This window comes from Mobula hypostoma, chromosome 7 (assembly GCF_963921235.1).
Source record: "Mobula hypostoma chromosome 7, sMobHyp1.1, whole genome shotgun sequence".
Classification (NCBI taxonomy): Eukaryota; Metazoa; Chordata; class Chondrichthyes; order Myliobatiformes; family Myliobatidae; genus Mobula; species Mobula hypostoma.
The window spans coordinates 122544030-122563241 of NC_086103.1; the positions used below are offsets into that span (position 1 = coordinate 122544030).

The 19212-nt window shown below is 40.9% G+C and overlaps 1 protein-coding gene across 1 annotated transcript in view; it reads left to right on the top strand.

The window, feature by feature from the left end:
• The first annotated feature begins 11327 nt into the window (after positions 1-11327).
• Positions 11328-19212, top strand: part of LOC134349495 (NADP-dependent malic enzyme-like) — a 161458-nt gene continuing 153573 nt past the window's right edge. The window contains exon 1 of the mRNA XM_063053893.1: positions 11328-11757. Coding sequence (XP_062909963.1) covers positions 11566-11757 — 192 coding nt within the window. The 5' untranslated portion in view covers positions 11328-11565. The remainder of the gene's footprint in view (positions 11758-19212) is intronic.

A 19212-nucleotide genomic window follows, 5' to 3' on the forward strand; every position in this document is an offset into this window, starting at 1 on the left:
CAGGTGACTCAGCTTTTACCACAGAGAAATCTTTGTGGACTAAACAGTTATGCAGCCAAACAAAGAATGAAGGAGACAGCAGCTTCCATTACATCCAAAAGGAGACGATGAGAGAGCTTGTTGGGTCTGGATGACTGGTCAAACACACAGAGCAAGTGCTGCCAGTCCTAGGAATGAGTAGCATTTAAATGCTGAATGATTGCAACATTCCCCCAGCCTGCTCAACACTGGTTGTCAAAGGCAGCCTCTCCATACTGATCCATGGGGCCAATCATTGCTGGATTTATGCCAGGTTCCTGGCACAGCAGTACTATGATGGATCTCTCCATTTATAATATGACAATGGTTCCCTTTAGCAATGATTCCATTAGACTTTTCTTTCTGGGAATACTAATTACATTCTTTCCACAAATTCTCTACTAATAATTAACTCAAAAAAGCTCCAGCAGATTTGTCAAACATAATTTCCCTTCCTCAAAGCTATGCTGACTCCATCTATTCTTATTATTATTTTCAGAGTGCCCTATCACTTCTGTAATGGACTCCAGTATCTTCCTGTTGACTGACGTCAGTCTAACCTGTCCTTGTTTTTCCTTTCTCTTGTTTCTTATATCGCTGTGTTCCATTTGGTGGATACAATTTGAACAGCCTATGACACAGTGATGAGAGCTGCTTCAAAAGAGAAGCTTCAATGCATACCAGATAGAACTCAAAGGAAGTGCAAAGGGAGTAGTGACCATCACCTGCAAGTAGACCGAACGTATGGTTGTCACAAAGAAGAACGAAATACAGAAACGCAAACTGAAAGTGGGCGATGAAACAATTAAACAAATATGGAAGTTCAGTTACTTAGGGAGCAAGATAACATCCGACGGTAGGGCTGATGATGAAATTAGAAGAAGAATTGGGATCGCTAAATGCACGTTCAAGTGTTTCAGCATGATACGAAAAAATAACATAATTCCTATGGGTACGAAACTCACTGTTGCGATGCTACATTCATTCCACACTAACATATGGAACCGGATGTTGGACAATATCAAAGCAAAATGAGGGATAACTATGAGAGATAGTTTAACATCTGTATTTGGGAAACTGGTTGAATCTATCATTAAAGAAGAAATAGTGAAGCATCTGGAAAGAAATGGATCCATCAGGCAAATGCAGCATGGATTCAGCAAAAGCAGGTCCAATTTAACAAACTTACTATGTTCTTCTTCGAGGACATTATGAGCGCAGTGGATAGAGGGGAACGGATGGACGTTATTTACTTGGATTTCCAGAAGGCATTTGATAAGATACCACATTAAAGACTTATCCATAAGATAAGGATGCATAGAGCTGGGGGTAATGTATTAGCAGGAATAAAAGATTGGTTAACTAATAGAAAGCACAGAGTTGGGATACATGGGTGTTACTCTGGCTGTCAATCAGTGGTGAATCGTGTACCACAGGGGTCAGAGCTGGGCCTGCAACTGTTCACGATACGTATTAACGATCTGGAAGAGGGGACCGAGTGTAGTGTTTCTGAGTTTGCTGATGATACCAAATTGAGTGGAAAAGCAAATTGTGCAGAAGATACGGAGAGTCTGCAGAGAGATATAGATAGGTTAAGTGAGTGGGCAAGGGTCTGGCAGATGGAATACAATGTTGGTAAATGCAAGGTCCTCCATTTTGGAAGGAAAAATAGAAGAGCAGATTATTATTTAAATGGTAAAAAATTGCAGCTTGCTGCTGTGCAGAGGGATTTGGAAGTGCTTGTGCATGAATCACAAAAGGTTGGTTTGCAAGTGCAGCAGACTACCAAGTAGGCAAATGGAATGTTGGCCTTCATTGCTAGAAGGATTGAATTTAAGAGCAAGGAGGTTATGCTGCAACTGTACAGGGTATTGGTGAGGCCGCATCTGGAGTATTGTGTGCAGTTCTGGTCTCCTTACTTGAAGAAGGATATACTGTCTTTGGAGGTGGTGCAGAGGAGGTTCACCAGGTTGATTCCAGAGATGAAGGCGTTAGACTATGAGAAGAGATTGAGTCGCTGGAATTCAGAAGAAACAGAGGAGGTCTTATAGAAACATATAAAATTATGAAAGGGATAGATAAGATAGAGGCAGGAAAGTTGTTTCCACTGACTAGAATGAGGGATATTGCCTCAAGATTTGAGGGAGTAGATTTAGGATGAAGATGAAGAGGAACTGCTTTTCCCAGAGGGTGGTGAATCTGGAATTCTCTGCCCAATGAAGCAGTGGAGGCTACCTTGGTAAATATACTTGAGACAAGGTTGGATAGATTTTTACATAGTAGGGGAATTAAGGGTTATGGGGAAAAGGCAGGTAGGTGGAGATGAGTCTATGGCCATATCAGCCATGACCTTGGTGAATGACGGATCAGGCTCTATGGGCCAGATGGCCTATTCCTCCTTCTGTTTCGTATGTTCTTATGACTCAAAGCTCCATAAGTGTTTTTTCAGAATGATGAAAATACCATGGAAGGACAGAGCAACAAATGAGGAAGTGTAGCAAAAAGCCGGAATAAGAAGATAACTGATATCATCAATCAAGACACAGCAGCTGGAATTTATGGGACATGTACTGAGGAAAGAGAAGCTCGAACATTTTGCAGTGCCGGGCAAAATTAATGGAAGAAAGAGTCGCAGTTGACAACACATGACATCCAGGAGTTACAACAAGCAATGAACAGGCAAAAGTTTTGAAGAGCTTATTAGAACTTCCCAGATTAAGTCAGTTAACTCAACCTCTTTATGTGCTCGCCACTGTCCTTTGCAGTTTAGTTCTTCTTCTTATGTGGAGAGATGTTGCCCCACCCACTCATGCTCAATGGCTTAGAGACATTATGCCCTGCTTAGACCTTGAAAAGATTCATTTCGGACATAAAGTTCAATAAGGTGTGGGGACCTTCTCTTGGGTATTTTCATAATTCCTCTTTAGATTAAAGGTTTATCTTCCTTTTTTTGGTATTTTATTCCCTTACTTTCAGCTTTTTTTTCTGGTTAAGTTTTACAGTTTTTTTCATGTGAAATATATTAGAGTTTAGGTAGTAGGCAATATACTTTTTTTTATATTTACAGCTCTGTGGTTACAAAAGCTCTGTTTTAACTTTTTACATCGAAACGGTTGGCTTGGGGTTGCGTAGTGGGAGGGTGGGGAGGATACTAACTTTATATGATTTTATTTTGGGTGCTTTTTCTTTACTGTTATGAATTATATATTAGATATGTTTGTTTTGCACTGTATAAATCTCTTTTTTGCTCGTTGTTTTTTTTTGTTGTATTGTAGAAACTCATAAAAAATTGATTAAAAAAAAGAACTTCCCAGATTAAAGACAGATGGAGGCCAGGATCACCCACAGCATACAACACATCATACAACACAGCATACAATAATGATGATATTCTTCCATTTGATGCTTCTACTGTTGAGGGAACTATAAGATGTACGGTACTTGAGAAAATGACAATGTGTTCACTATCCTCAAAGTTGTTCTTTCAGAGCCTTGCAGATCATGGGATGTAGGGAATTTATTAACTTTCAGTCTCATTCATTTATTCAATATTGTTTTTCCACTGATGCTGAATTCATTCAGCATCTCATTCACTCTAGACTTGTTCTCCATTATTTTTGCATCTTCTTCCATTGATATGAACATAAAATATTTGCTTAACTCCTGCTATTTCTTTTTTCAACCATGTTTTTTCCCTCTTGTCCTGGTCTGTAAAGGTATTAAAGCTTGCTAATCCTTTTCTTTTTATATACTATTTGAAATTTTTACAGCCTGCTTTTACGTTTCTCATTTGGTTTCTATTCTCCTTCCCTTTACACACTTCTTTATTCTTCGCTGAATTCAGAAATGTTCCCAGTCCTCAGCTTGTAGCTGCTTTTGGCAACATGAGCAACACACACAAAATGCTGGAAGAACTCAGCAGTGCAGGCAGCTTCTATGGAAATGTATAAACAGTCAACTTTTTGGGCTGAGACCCTTTATCAGGACAGGAAAGGAAGGGGGAAGAAGCCAGGGTAATAAAGTTGGGGGAGAGTGAAAAGGACAAGGTGACAGGTGAAGCCAGGTGGATGGAGGAAGGGGGATGAAGTAAGAAGCAAGGAGACGATAAGTGGAATAGGCAAAGGATTGGAGAAGAAGGAATCTGATTGGAGAGGAGGGTGGATCATAGGAATAAGGGAAGGAGGAGAGGCACCGGGGGGAGGTGATAGAAATTGAGAAGAGGTCAGAGGCCAGAGCAGGGAAATGAAGAAGAGGGAAGGGGAAGGAGGAAAAAAATTACCAAATGTTGGAGAAATCAATGTCATGCCACCAAGTTGGAGGTTACCGAGATGGAATATGAGATGTTGCTCCGCCAACCTGTGAGTGAGTTTGGAGAAAGTGGGAGGAACTGAAAGAGAATTTGTTGAGGGTGAGGAGAAGTTCCGCCAGAGGGAGGAGTGTGGTGGTGGTGGGGGGGGAGCTGTTCCGGTCTACCCAAGGTCCACATACTTAACTGTCAGTGTAGGCCTATAGTTTCTGCCTGCTTCAGCCCTACTGCACCCATGTCCACATCTCTTGACTTCATTTATCCCCCTTGGTTCAGATGCTTCCCACCTATATCCTCGACACTTCACATACCCTCAATCTCCTTCACACCTTTCAATTTTCTGGCCCTGACTGCCTCATTTTCACCAAGAGTGTCCAGTGCCTATACATATCTACCCCCATCAAGATGGCCTTATAGCTCTCTGATTGTTTCTTGACAACAACTGCATGGGCCACAGCTATGACTGCCTTTTCATTGGCTTCCTCCCCCACCCCAACTTTACCTCCCCCTCACTCTCCACCTTCCACAGGAATTGCACCCTCCATAATTCCCTTGTCCATTCGTCCCTTCACACTAATCTTTCTCCTGGTACTTATCCCTGCAGGCGGCAGAAGTGCTACACCTGCCCATTCACCTCCTCCCTTACTTCCATTTAGGGCCCCAAACAGTCCTTCCAGGTGAGGCAACGCTTCACTTGCAAATCCATACTGTATATGGTGAGGCTCTCTCTGCATTGGTGAGACCAAACGTAGATTGGGGGACCACTTTATCAAGCACCTCAGCTACATCCTCAAAAAGCAGAATTTCGTGGTGGCCAACCATTTCAGTTCCTATCCCTATTCCGACATGTCAGTCCATGGCCTCCTCTTCTGCCATGATGAAGCCACTCTCTGGTTGGAGGGGCAACACCTCAAATTCCGTCTACGTAGCCTCCAACCTGATGGCATGAACATTGATTTCTCCAATTTCCAGTATTTCTTTCCCTGCCTCTTCCTTTTCCATTTCCCACTCTGTCCTCTTACCTCTTCTCCTCATCTGCCTATCACCCCCCCAAACCCCCGATGACCTTCCTTCTTCCTTTTCTCCCATGATCTGCTCTCCTCTCCTATCAGATTCTTTCTTCTCCAGCCCTTCACCTTTTTCACTCATTACCTCTCAGCTTCTTATTTCATCCCCTGTCCCCCACCAACCTGGCTTCACCTATCACCTTCTAGCTTACCCCCCTCTTCCTCCCCTCATCTTCTTATTCCAGCATCTTGTCCCTTCTTTTCCAGCCCTGATAAAGGGTATTAGTCCAAAATGTTGACTGTTTATTCATTTCTAAAAATGCTGCCTGACCTGCTGAATTCCCTCCAGTATCTCGTGTGTGTGGCTCTGGATTTCCAGCATCTGCAGGATCTCTTATGTTTATGATTTGGCAACTAGCCTTCTTCTTTGATCTAATACTACTTCTTAACTTCTCTGCATAGCTATAGTTGGACTATTTTTCCTGTTTTTTTCTGTGCCTTAAAAGAATATAAATTGTTTTAAAATTAAGTATTAATTGTTCAAATGTTAGCTGTCTGCTGTTTGCTTATCATTTTAATTTTTAACTTATGCCTCATAATTTCAGTTTTCTTTGTTCAATTTAAGTTTACGTCTTAAATTTGAACAAAGAAAACAGAAATTATGAGGCATGAGTTTCAAAGTGGATTAAGTAACCTTCAATATTGATATAAAATGTATTATATAAAATTACTCTACCATAAAAGCCCTTTAACTACCAGATTAACTGGCCCATTCTCATTACACAATATTATATATAAACTACCTTGTTTCTTCACTGTGTCCCTAATATATTTATTAGAAAAACATGTCTTATACATTTCATACTATGACCACTAATTTTGTTTACATGTCTAGATGAAGGTTTGTCACCCTTGGGTATTCTTTTACATTCGTCTCCTATTTTTGGGATTTATACCATGAAATACATTATCACTACTATTCAGAATGTCTCCAAGTAATGACTACCAATGTTTCTGACTCTTAGATTTCCTTAGCTCCACTCAAATAAATTTGCTTCTTCAGTTTCCAGCTAAGATCTTTTCCCTCGGCTGCCATTATCCAATCCTTCATTATCAGGGCCAGTTTTCTTCTTTTTCTTTTTGCCTATTTTTTCTGTAAGTTAAATATACTAGAATATTTATTTCCCAACCCAGGTCACCTTGCAACTACAGTGGTGCTAGAAAGTTTGTGAACCCTGTAGAATTTTCTCTATTTCTGCATAAATACAACCTAAAATGTGATCAGATCTTCAACTGTCCTAAAGCTAGATAAGGAGAATCCAATTAAATAAATTACACCAAAACATTATACTTGTTCATTTATTTATTCAGGGAAATGATCCAATATTACATGTATTTGTTGGAAAAAGTATGTGAACCTCTGGGTAATGCCTTCTACAAAAGCTATTTGTGAGTCAGGTGTTCCAATCGTTGAGATAAGATTGGAGTTGTGGGTTGACGCTCAAAGTCAAATTACTGACAGAGCCTGCTCTTCTCAAGAAAGGTCTATTTATGTGCACTATGACTCAAGCAAAACAACTTTCAGAGGACCTTAGAAGAAGAATTGTAGAGATGCATGAAGCTGGGAAAGGCTACAAAAGCATTTCTAAAGACCTGAGTGATCATCAGTCCACGATAAGAGAAACTGTGTACAAGTGGAGGAAATTCAGTACTGTTGCTACTCTCCCTAGGAGTGGGCATCCTGCAAAGATCATTCCCAGAGCACAGTGTGCAATCCTGAAAGAGATGAATAAGAACCCAAGGGTAACAGCAAAAGACCTGCAGAAATTTCTAGAACTTGCTAAAGTCTCTGTTCATGTGCTCACTATAAGCAAAGCACTGAACAGTAGTGGTGTTCATGGAAGGACACCATGGAAGGACACCATGGAAGAAACCACTGCTCTCCAAAAAAACATTGCTGCATGTCTCAAGACCACCTGGATGTTGCAGAACACTTCTGAGACAATGTTCTGTGGACAGATGAGACTAAAGTTGAACTTCTTGGCAGAAATGCACATTGCTATGTTTGAAAGGAAAAAGGACACTGCGCACCAACACCAAAACCTCATCCCAATTGTGAAGCATGGTGGAAGGAGCATCATGGATTGGGGCTGCTTTGCTACCTCAGGCCTGGAGAGCTTGCAGTCTTTGAGGGAACAATGAATTCAAAATTGCATCAAGAAATTTTACAAAAGAATGTCAGGGTAGCAGTCCCTCACCTGAAGCTTAATAGAAGTTGGATAATGCAACAAGACAAAGATCTGAAAGACAAGAGAAAATCAACAGAATGGTTTAAAAAGAAGAAAATTTATGTTTTGGAATGGCCAAGTCAAAGTTCTGACCTTAATCCTATAGAAATGTCATGGAAGGAGCTGATGCAAGCAGTTGATGCAAGGAAGCCTACCAACATCTCAGAGTTGAAGCAGTTTTGTAAAGAGAAATGGCCTAAAATTCCTCCAAGTTGATGTGCAGGACTGATGTGTTACTGGAAACATTTGGTTGAAGTTATTGCTGCACAAGCGGGTCACACCAGTTACTGAACGCAAAGGTTCACATACTTTTTCCAACAAATACATATATAAATTAGATTATTTTTTCTCAATAAATAAAGTATAATGTTTTTTGTGTTATTTATTTAATTAGATTCTCTTTATCTAGTTTTAGGACCTTACACGAAGATCTGACCACATTTCAGGGCATAGTTATGCAGAAAAAGAGAAAATCCTACAGGGTTCACAAACTTTCTAGCACCACTGTATGGTCTCTGTAATGGTTGTTAATTTGTGCACATTCATTTCTACTTGCACCAAATCTTGTTAAAACTGCATGGATCCAGATAAAGAGTCTTCAATTTATTCTTCTATTATTTTTGTCTCTTCTACTCATTACGCATATGCTTTACGCTTTCATGCTCTGTCCCTTTCTGACAAACTCCAGTATTCTTCACTCATTTTGTTAATCTGCAGTATCATCTTTTCCTTTCTCCTTAATCTTCTAAATTTCCTCTCCCAAAACCCCAACTATTGACATCAAAACCTAGGCCCAGCTGATACACATGAAGCCTATCCCAAAGGGAAAGGTTCCCTCATTCCCCAGTGCCAAAGAAGAGACCATATCAGACATCCCACCCTGCAAAAACTCATTTCAGGAAAGTAGCATCATCAATTTGCAAGACACTCCTGGAACTTCCGGGAGAGGTGGGATGTCTTCAATAAAGTAGCTCCTTAGCAGCTGGCCAGCTAGTTTAAATAAAGTTAGCTATGCTAATGAACGGATGACAACACCTGTTAAACTCACCTCAACATGTCTTTTACAGTCCTAACCCACCATGGGCAATAGAAAAGTCACTGTTGCAAACAGTGTAGCGAGCAACACTGTCATTATTTTTGACCCCTATTAGGCAGGGGTACACTTTAGTGTAGTCTGGAGTGATGTATATTTTATATTTTCTTTTATTGGAACACTCTGCCATGGCGCGCTCTCGCTCTCTCTCTCGTGTTGGCTCTCTCGCTCGCTCTCTCTCGCTTTCTCTCTCGTGTGCGCTCTCTCTCGTGGTTGCTCTCACTCTCTCTTGCTTTCTCTCGCTCGCTCTCAAAAAATGGATTTCCAGGATATTGTATATAATTTGCAGGCAGCAGGGAGCCACTATTAATTTGCGAACATCAGGGAGCCACTATTAATATGCGGGAGACTCCCGGAACTTCCAGGAGAGGTGGGATGTCTGTCATATTTAAACATGCAATAAAACCTTTGTTTTGATTTAACACCAACAAAATGTCTGCCAGCAAGAGCTGTAGAGGTGTTTTACTTCGCTAATAGCAACAGGTGAAGTATATTTATTTACAGAGATACAGCATGGAATAAGCCCTTCTGGCCTTTCAAGCCACACTGCCCAGCAATAGCCCTATTTAACCCTAGCCTAATCACAGGGAAACTGAAAATGACCAACTAACCCACCAGCCGGTACATCTTTGGACTGTGGGAGGAAACCAGAGAACCCAGAGGAAACCCACACAGTCACAGAGAGAAGGTACAAACTCCTTTCAGGTAGAGGCAGCAATTGAACCTGGGTCACCTGTACTGTAAAACGTTATGCTAACCACTGTGCTACCAGGTCACCCCACACTACGCTGATAGTGAGATACTTCTGCAGAATATGTAAACACACCTGGAGATGGCACATTAAGTCAAAGCTAAGGCCCAAAATCAAACTATGAAAGGACCAACAGACGGGCCCAAGGAACTTGAAGGAAGAACAATAAGTGGACCTTCAAGAAGATGAAGATTTTTTCTGGGTGTCCTGGGAGAGACTCCAATATTCTGGCTTTGAGAGGTGCAGCTGCGAGGCAAGGCTTGTGCGAGAGAGGAGCAAAATTAATTGGGCAACTAATTTATTGTTTTAGGACCTATACCACAAACTCACCACTGAGAAAATGGCACTAAACCATTCACAAAGAAGGCATGACAGCAGCTATGTTTCATCACGAGTATGCGGAGATTTGGTACGACACCAAAGATACTTGCAGATGTACCGTGGAGAGCATTCGAACTGATTGTATTTATTACCACCTGGTATGGAGGGACACCTGCAGAAAGTTGTAAACTCAGTCAGCTCCATCATGGGTACCAGCCTCCCCAGCATTCAGAATACCTCCAAAAGGCGGCATCCATCATCAAGGACCCCCATCACCCAGGATATGCCCTCTTCTCATTGCTACCATCGAGGAGGAGGAGGTACTGGAGACTGAAGACACACACTCAACATTTCAGGAACAGCTTCTTCCCCAATGTCATCAGATTTCTGAAAGGAGCTATGAATACTTATTCAATATTCCCCCTCTTTTTTGCACTAATTATTTTTATATATATATACTTACTGTAACTTTATTACTGTTTACTATATTTAGTTTTTATTATTATGTATTGTAATGTACTACTGCCACAAAACAACAAATTTCACAGAATATACTGGTGATATTAGATCTGATTGTGATTCTGAACACAGAAAGGATGCAATTTGTACTTTTTATCCAGTTCAGAATGTTTTTTAACCCTGAATCTCATACATTAGTCCTAGGAAGAAGGTGAAAATAAAAAAGCAACACACACAGAATGCTAGAGGAACTCGGCAGGTCCGGCAGCATGTATGGAAAAGAGTAAACAGTCGAGACTTTGGGCTGAGACCCTTCTGCAGGACTGAGAAGGAAGGAGGAAGCTATTGAATCAGTTAAATATGCTTAAGGGGCTGTTTGAGCTAACCTTTGGAGGTTCTGCTGAAGTTAGAATTTGATCCCTAATCTGCCAATTAATCATAATTAATGATGGATTGGCAGGTGATGCCTGAATGCATAACACATTAAAATAACACAAATTAAAGTAAAATAAATTATACTTGAATAAGCTACATAACATTTTACTTTACAGTATCACTGTGCTGATGCTATCAAGCTAATGCTGTCTCAGTAAATATATGCAACACACATCAAAGTTGCTGGTGAACGCAGCAGGCCAGGCAGCATCTCTAGGAAGAGGTACAGTCGACGTCTGGAGTCCAGACCCTGAGCAGTCCTGACAAAGGGTCTCGGCCCGAAACGTCAACTGTACCTCTTCCTAGAGATGCCGCCTGGCCTGCTGCGTTCACCAGCAACTTTGATGTGTATTGCTTGAATTTCCAGCATCTGCAGAATTCCTCGTGTTTACGTCAGTAAGTATATCCTAGATTTGGCATCAAACATGGATTTAAATGAAAATGGAAGCTAGCTACAGTTAAAACACTTCTGCGCCTGCTGGGGGTTTGTTACCGCATTTCAGGTTTGAATCAGAATATGCTAACGATCAGTTAGTTTGCAGAGGTGCCGAGGCCTATCTCAGTGGGTTGGATGGGAGGGGGATAGACTGGCCAGTGAGTCAGCGCCGGGCACCGCGGAACCCCTGAAGGAGAGAGAGGCATTGCACTGGCTGTTCCAGGGCACGGCAACGCGGCTGACAACAAACGCGGAGCCACGACCAATTAAAAGGGAACCTTTAACCCGTAGATTGTCATCAATACCTGAACACTGCCAATCCCTGTGGCTGCCGCGGATCACAAAAGTGCAATTAAGTGGATGCTTGCGCGCAAGCTGTGCCGAGGAGTTATTATTGTCTCCTTTCACTTTCCCTCAGTCGCTTCTACTGTAGACTGATACGGCGAGCACCATGAGCGCACTGGCCTTCTCCAAGCGGCTTGCCAGCTTGCCGAGAGCTGTCAACGGCCCGCTGTCTCTCCTAGCCACGGGAAACGCGGCTCGGAGCTGGGCTAGGGTGAGCAGCAGTGGCCGAGGCCCCGGCCCCCAGCTTCACACCAAGAAACGGGGCTACGAGATCACTCGCAACCCCCACCTCAACAAGGTGAGTCGGGGCTGCAGGCCGGGCTCGCCACCCTCTACCCGGAATCGGGTCAGCGTCAGTCTCACAGTCAGTCTGGGGAGCCGCCTCTTACAGAATGATTCATCATGGTGGCACCCGGAGCAACAGAAGGCTGCCTCGGAGTTTGACTATCTACGGAGTGAATTGTTTTCAAGGGGTCACATAATTTCTCAAGAACACCGAAATATTATTTAACAGAAAGAAATTATGTGGGGAGGCCGCTGTGCTGTTCTGAAAATTTTTTAAGGATGCAGAAATTAAGCAGCTACTCTGGCATTTTGCTTTGTTAAATGTCTTGGACTAATGCAAAAGAGTAATGACGTCAAATTTCAATGCAGTTTGTAGATTGTTAGAAAGAAAATCATTCGAAGTCAGTACCGCAGTCCCGGCTCCCATTAATTCGAGTGGTAAAACATATTCTGTCCTTTATTTGACATGAAGATCTAAAGATCTATCTTTCAGATAGAAAATTGCAAATGGTGGTGTTCTGAAGAAAAAAAATTGTGGAAACATTCAGTAGAATTAGGCAGCATCAGTGGAAAGAGAGAGTGAGTAAATTTCTGTTTCAAATCTGGCTTTCCAGGGGCAATTCGTAATTTAGCATCAAGGACTATAAATCTACTTATTTGGTATACTTTGTGCTCTCAGACATTTAAAGATAATTACAGAACTCTAACCTCAATCTTTGCAAGATTCAAAGCCTACATCACTGTAACAATGATCTGACTGTCCAGATTGTGGGGCAAATACTGTAACATAACTAATAAATTTACTGGAGTAACATAATAATTCTTTAGAATACAAATCAAGATCAAGTTGTTCTGCAAGTTTGGCTTGTCCTAGGGCAGCCTTTGTCACTTTGCGTATGGGAGAATTGTTTTTATTTGCAATGCTTCTCCACCCTTGTACTGGATGTACATGATCATCTACACCAGTCTCCTATCAGTTGAAAGGAAATTGCTGGAGACAATTCTTAAGGATAGGATATATGAGCATTTGGAAACCCATGGCCTAATTAGGGGGAGCCAGTGTGGTTTTGTGCAGGGCAGGTCGTGTCTTACCAATTTGATTGTTTTTTTGACAGGGTGACGAGAGAGATTGATGAGTGTCAGTCTAAAGTAGAAGCAGTAGATCCTGTTCAACATGGGTTTTAGCAAGGCATTTGACCAAGTCCCTCATGGAAAGCTAATCCAGAAGATTAGGATGCATGGGGTCTGCGGCGAGTTTGGATTCAGAACTGGCACGTGCATAGAAGACAGAAGGAAGTGGTTGAAGAGACTTGTTCCAGCTGGAGGTTAGTGATTAGTGGTGTTCCAGAGGAGTCTGTACCGAGACCCCTGCTGTTCGTGATGTATATAAATGACCTGGATGAAAATGTAGGTGGTTGAGTTAGTAAATTAGCAGATGATGCCAAGCTTGGTGGAGTTGCAGATAGAGTAGAAGACTGACAAAGAATACAGTGCAATATAGATCAGTTGCAGATATGAGCAGAGAAATGGCAGATGGAGTTTAACCTGGATAAAGGTGAGGTGTTGCACTTTGATAATGCGATGTCAGCATTCCTTTCAAGTGGATTAGAATATAAAAACAAGGATGTAATGTTGGGCCTTTATAAAACACTGGTAAGACTTCACTTGGAGTATTGTGAGCAGTTTTAGACCCTTGTCTCAGAAAGGATGTGCTAAAACTGGAGAAGGCTCAAAGGAAGTTCACAAAAATGATTCCAGGGTTGAGCGGCTTGTCACATGAAGTGTGTTTGATGGTTCTGGGCCAGTAATTCACTGGAATTCAGAAGAATTGAAACCTATTGAATCGTGAAAGTCCTTGATAGAGTGGATGTGGTGAGGATGTTTCCTATAGTGAGAGAGTCTAAGACCAGAGGATACAGCCTCAGAATAGAGGGGCAGACTTTTAGAACGGAGATGGGGAGGAATTCCTTTAGCCAAAAAGTGGTGAATCTGTGGAATCTGTTGCCACAGGCAGCTGTGGAGACCAAGTCTGTATGTTATTAAAGGCAGAGGTTGATAGATTCTTGATTGGTCATGGCACCAAGGGATAGGGAAGAGACTGGGGCTGAGGGGAAAATTGGATCACCCATGATGAAATGGCAGAGCAGACTCGATGGGTGAAATGGCCTAATTCTGCTCCTATATCTTAAGGTCTTAAAATCACATTTTATTTAGGATTTTAGTACAAGTTACTCTTGACTATAGTCCATGAATAAACCCTGCTCCAGAAATCTGGATACACATTGAAAAGTTAGTCATAAGGTTCTCCAGATACTTAACAGTATGAACAGTATAGTGATCCTTCGTGCCTTCACCATCTCTTTAGTCACCCCTTCCAGAACCCTGGGATGTACACCATCTGGTCCAGGTGACATCTACCTGCAGACCTTTCAGTTTCCCAAGAACCTTCTCCCTTGTAATGGTAATTTTACATACTTCATGACCCCTGACACCTGGAACTTACAACATACTGCAAAGTACTTATTCATTTCTTCTGCCATTTCCTTGTCCCCCATTACTACCTCTCCAGCATTGTTTTCCAGCAGTCTGATATCCACTCTTGTTTCTCTTTTGCGCTTTATTGCATTATATTGTAAAGCTTTGAGTACACAGTGGTTGTGGAATGGCAGCACGATACATTGATCACTTTATAGATAAATTCCAAAATGACAGCATTGAAAACAGTTGGATTCTTTTTCTTAGCGTAACTTACCAACTACAGGTGCCAGGTAGTAAAACCTGGTTCGTTTTAAGTTGCAATTTCACTTGCTTTCTGTATCTTGCTGACAAGCAATAATGTTTAAAGCTATTCCTTTTTCTCTAATTATTTACCAGAGTATTGCTAGGATATCTTTCACACCGCAAACAAGATTGACCAAAAACAAATAAGGAATGATGCAATAATTGGCTTATTTAAGATAAAGCTTTGGTGCATATCTGATAGAAAGTTTGTGCCACAATTTTTTAATTCTTTAGAATAGTACAGTGTACTTGTATTGACAGTAAATATTATAACCTGTGCTTTCTGATGAATAAGCATCTTGTGATTTTATTAATGATTTGCTCCCATTATTTCATTGTAGTTTTTTGTAGCTTTTAATTTTTATGAAGTAGTGTTAATTAGGTCTATTAATTTCAGCTAAGTGGAAATTTTTTAGGGTGGTACCTATTTGTAGATTAAAATCATGCTTCTTTAATACTGTAAGTGGCTCTGCAACTTCTGAGTTCTTTAGTAAATTTGTAGAATGAAATCTAAGGCAAAAAAAAGTTGACCAGGACATAATAAAGCTTGACATTACTATGCATGGAAGACAATAAACTAGAGTGATATAACTGAGGTAAGGTCATTGTGATTAAGCCCAGTACCTGTTTAAACGATGTGCAACTGAGAGATCTTTCTTGTAACTAATGAAATTTAAAAACTACGATCATTATTTTGAGGCCATGGGACTAGCAGATATTTTTAGAACAACATAAATTGAAAAACAAAAATAGAAGTGTACAAAATATGTTTAAGTATATTCTATTTTGTTCTGTAAAGCAGCGGAATACATGGGAACTTCTACAGAAGGTCCAGAGTAAGGCTACAGAATGATCCCAATACTTGGGACTCTGAGCTTTTAGAATGGGTAGAAGCAACTGGGAATTTTCTAACAGCAAGTTATAAATCCCAAGGAGACCTAAATATGGATACATGTTAAATATTCTTTAGATTGAGGGAAGTCTTAATTCCCATTATATGGTTGTAAACTTGGACAGTATTGCCATAGGCCTCTAGGTCCACTGTTTCTATGTGGATCATCATGTCTATGTGTACCACCCCAACTTGCCTGAATGAATTCAATATCCCTCAGTGCCTTGATCTTTCAATTACCTAACAAGGTGCCTCTTGTGTTGTTGCTGGTCCTGCCTCTGTTATTTTCTGTGGTAGCACGTTATCAAAGGCCAACTACTCATGTGAAAATCCTTCTCCCTCTAAGCTAAAGCCTACAGCCTATAGTTTGGATGCCCTACCATAGAAACACACTGGCTTTCTGCCATTGATGAATTGATCTGTTGGTTAACATGAAACAATGCAAATGACTTGGCCTTCACTGAGTCCTGAGACAAGTACAGGTTCTTGCCAAACAATGGGCAGAACGAATGATGCCGTATTGCTTGCAACCTGTTGTAATTTGCAGGATTCTGATTTCACTTTGTTAGCTTTTCATTGGCTAACTTGGTACAGAGGCAGTTTAGGACCTTCCACATCGTTCATTTCTCTTCTGTCCTTCAGCGAGCTGCTCAGTTTACTCTTAACACCCTGAGGATCTTACTGCCTATGTTCGATAATCTTGCCTGTCACACCTTTGTGCAGGTGGTTGTAGATCATGCTGGTGGTGACCTGTGTTGTCATGAAAAAGCTTCCCCCTGACTGCAGCATGCTGTTCCTGATTATCTCTTCCCCTGTAGAGTTTTAGATTTTTTCCTTTCATTTGCTTTGGTCTGGAGTATGTTAGATATGGCAGCATGTACAAACAAGCTTATTTGGAAAGGATATGTTGACTTTGCTTTTAGCGTATATTCAAGTCATATTTGTGGGAGACACGTTTTGCGGTTGCCGCTGTTAATGATTCTGAAATTACCGTAGCAGTGATGTGCTTCATAGATGCAATGTTTTTCATAAGAATAGAAAAATATTTTTCAGGCCCAAGTGGCCTTAAAAAGCTTAGTCCAGATAATAAAGTAGTTTGATATGTGGGCTGCATTATGGCCTATTGTTTCTCAAGTAGCTATTCTTGGCAACATTTGCCCCTCTATGATGTCCTAGGTTAATATTTGAACATTTAGATTCGGCTGAACAGGTACATTAGCTCAATTTTATCACCTGCCTTCACATTGTCAATTCACACCATATCCAGTATTGGAATGTCCAGAAAACTTCAGCTAAATGTCAGAAAGACTGAAGCCATTATCTTTATTTCCACATTTCAAACTCCTTTTTCCTTGGGTATCAATTCCATCCTTTCCTTGACAACTATAAAATGGACAAACTCTGCTATTGTATTTATCCCTGAGATGTGTTTCAGATTTCACGTTCCTGCCCTGTCCAGCCACAGTCTTTATTTACCTCCATAATGTTGCAGTTTATCCCCTGCTGAAACTCTCACAACTGCTTTTATGCTTCTAAGTTTGTTCATTCCCTGCAGTCTTAGTGAGGGTGCCTTCTTTTACTTTCCATAAATTTTAACTTGTTCAAGCATTCTTTGACCTTTTTTATCCCTGCTTATCTTGGTCATCTTCAGGCCTATTAGACTTCCAAGATATTTGCCTCACTTAAATCAAATCATAATTTTGTCCAAATTGGGGTATAATTGTCAGTTTTGGATCATGGCCAACTGCGTTTGTTTGCATTTCTAATGTCTGTCTTAAAGCAATCTATACACATTCCAAGCCTTCCCAAACAGGGCTAATCTTAGTTTGTTCATGAACAAAATATGTCAAAGTGTGGCATTGTGACAAACTGTGTTTTATTCATGTTCCTCCAAGCAGAAAATATTTTAGGATGTTTTTTGTAATGTGAAATCTAAATCTTTCAAACATTGTACTTATCCTCTGCATGTAATATTTGAGCCATTTCTTAGAAACCTATTTGGAAGATGAGATTATTAAACATAATTAGTAGGTAGAATGTCAATGTGAATGTCAATAAAAGTAGGTCTAGGAATTCTTTCTGTATGGCCCCTCATGGTTAGCTCATCCAGAAGATAAGGATGCAAGGGATCTTGGCTTTTCCATTGTGCACCAGTGAGACTTGTCAAATTTCTTTGGCCTCCGAGGAGGTAGAGGTTCTGGTGAGCTTTCTTGGCATCTAGGTGTTTTGATCAGGAGAGGTTATCAATGATGTTGCCCCTGGAACATGAAGCTCTCAACCTCAGCACTGTTGGTGAAAACAGGAGTATGTACACTGTTCTCTTTCTGAAGTCAGCAAAACAAAATTCATTGATATTGAGGGAAAGGTTGTTGTCATGGCACCATGTAATTAAGTTCTCTATGTCCTTCCTGTATTTTAACTCGTTATTTGAGATACAACTCACCATGGTGGTATCATCTGCAAACCTGTAGATGGAGTTAGTACAGAATCAGGTACAGAGAATACAGAGACAGAATGAGGTACAGGGATATCAGTGTACAGGGAGTAGAGTAGGAGGGTGTAGGACACAACCTTGTGGAGCATCAATGTTTAGAATAATGGCAGAGGTGTACTAATCCTTTTTCCTTGGAAGCTATGCTATCACTCAAATAGTATTCTTTCTCTTCTGAGGTGAGACCTCCAATGTAGCCTTGCAAATCCCCAGACTGGTTTGCTTCTGGCAGTTAAGGCAATGATTACTCTCAACTTCCTAGCTTTGGGATCATTTCAGGCTACTGCACCCAATCTCTGCCATAGCTCTTTTTGGAAATCGCTGCTACATTAGGAAGGTCACCCAAATTCATTACTTAAAATCATAGAATAATACAGCACGGAAATTGGACCTTTGATCTTGCTCATCTATGCCCACCAGAGCTGGTCCCATTTAATCACATTTGGTCCTTCTCCTTTCCTATCCAAATGTCTCTTAAATGCTGTTGTTGTAGCTGTCTCAATTACTTCCTGTCAGTTCATTCCGTGTATTCAGCGTCCTCTGTGAAGAAATTGTTACTGGATCAGTTTTAAATCTATTCCCTCTCATTTTAAACATAGCACTTTTAGTTTTTGTTCCTTTTCCCTGGCAAAAATACTCTGTATTCGCCCTTTCCATAGTCCTCATGATTTTATTCACCTCTTTATAACATCATCCCTCAGTGTCCCACATCATCCCTCAGTGTCCCACATTCCAAGGAAAATGGTCCTCATCTGCCCAACTTCTCTCTCTAATTCAGGCCTTCTTGTCCCAGCTACATTCTCATAAATCTTTGGACTCTTTCCAGACTAATGACATGTTTCCTTCAATGGGGGTGACCAAATAGTATTTAAGCAGAGCAAACTTTATTATCTTTTCCTTCAGCTGATAAGAACAAGCTGGTGAATTTGCTAGCATTGCAGATTTATTCTGGTGCAGGCAGTAAAAGACTGAATTATTGTTACATTACTCTTCATTGATAGCTCTTTGTACTCCCCTGCCATGGGACCTGTCTCGAATTCTCTAAGATCTCTGGGGCACAGTTGCACAAAGTAAATGCTTCTTGCAGGCCATGTTCTTCACCTGGCCCAGGTTCCCCTGACTTGTTGAAAACGTATTCACTCTCACCTCCCATCATTGCAGCTCCCATTCATTCAACAGCACTTTCTTCTATAGCTGCAAGTATTGTTTGTTTTGTAACTCCTTAAGAGCTGGTCATGAAGATCATGTTTGCAGTTAGCTGAATAGAGTACTGAAATGCCAAAACTGGCATAGTTGTGTGGTGT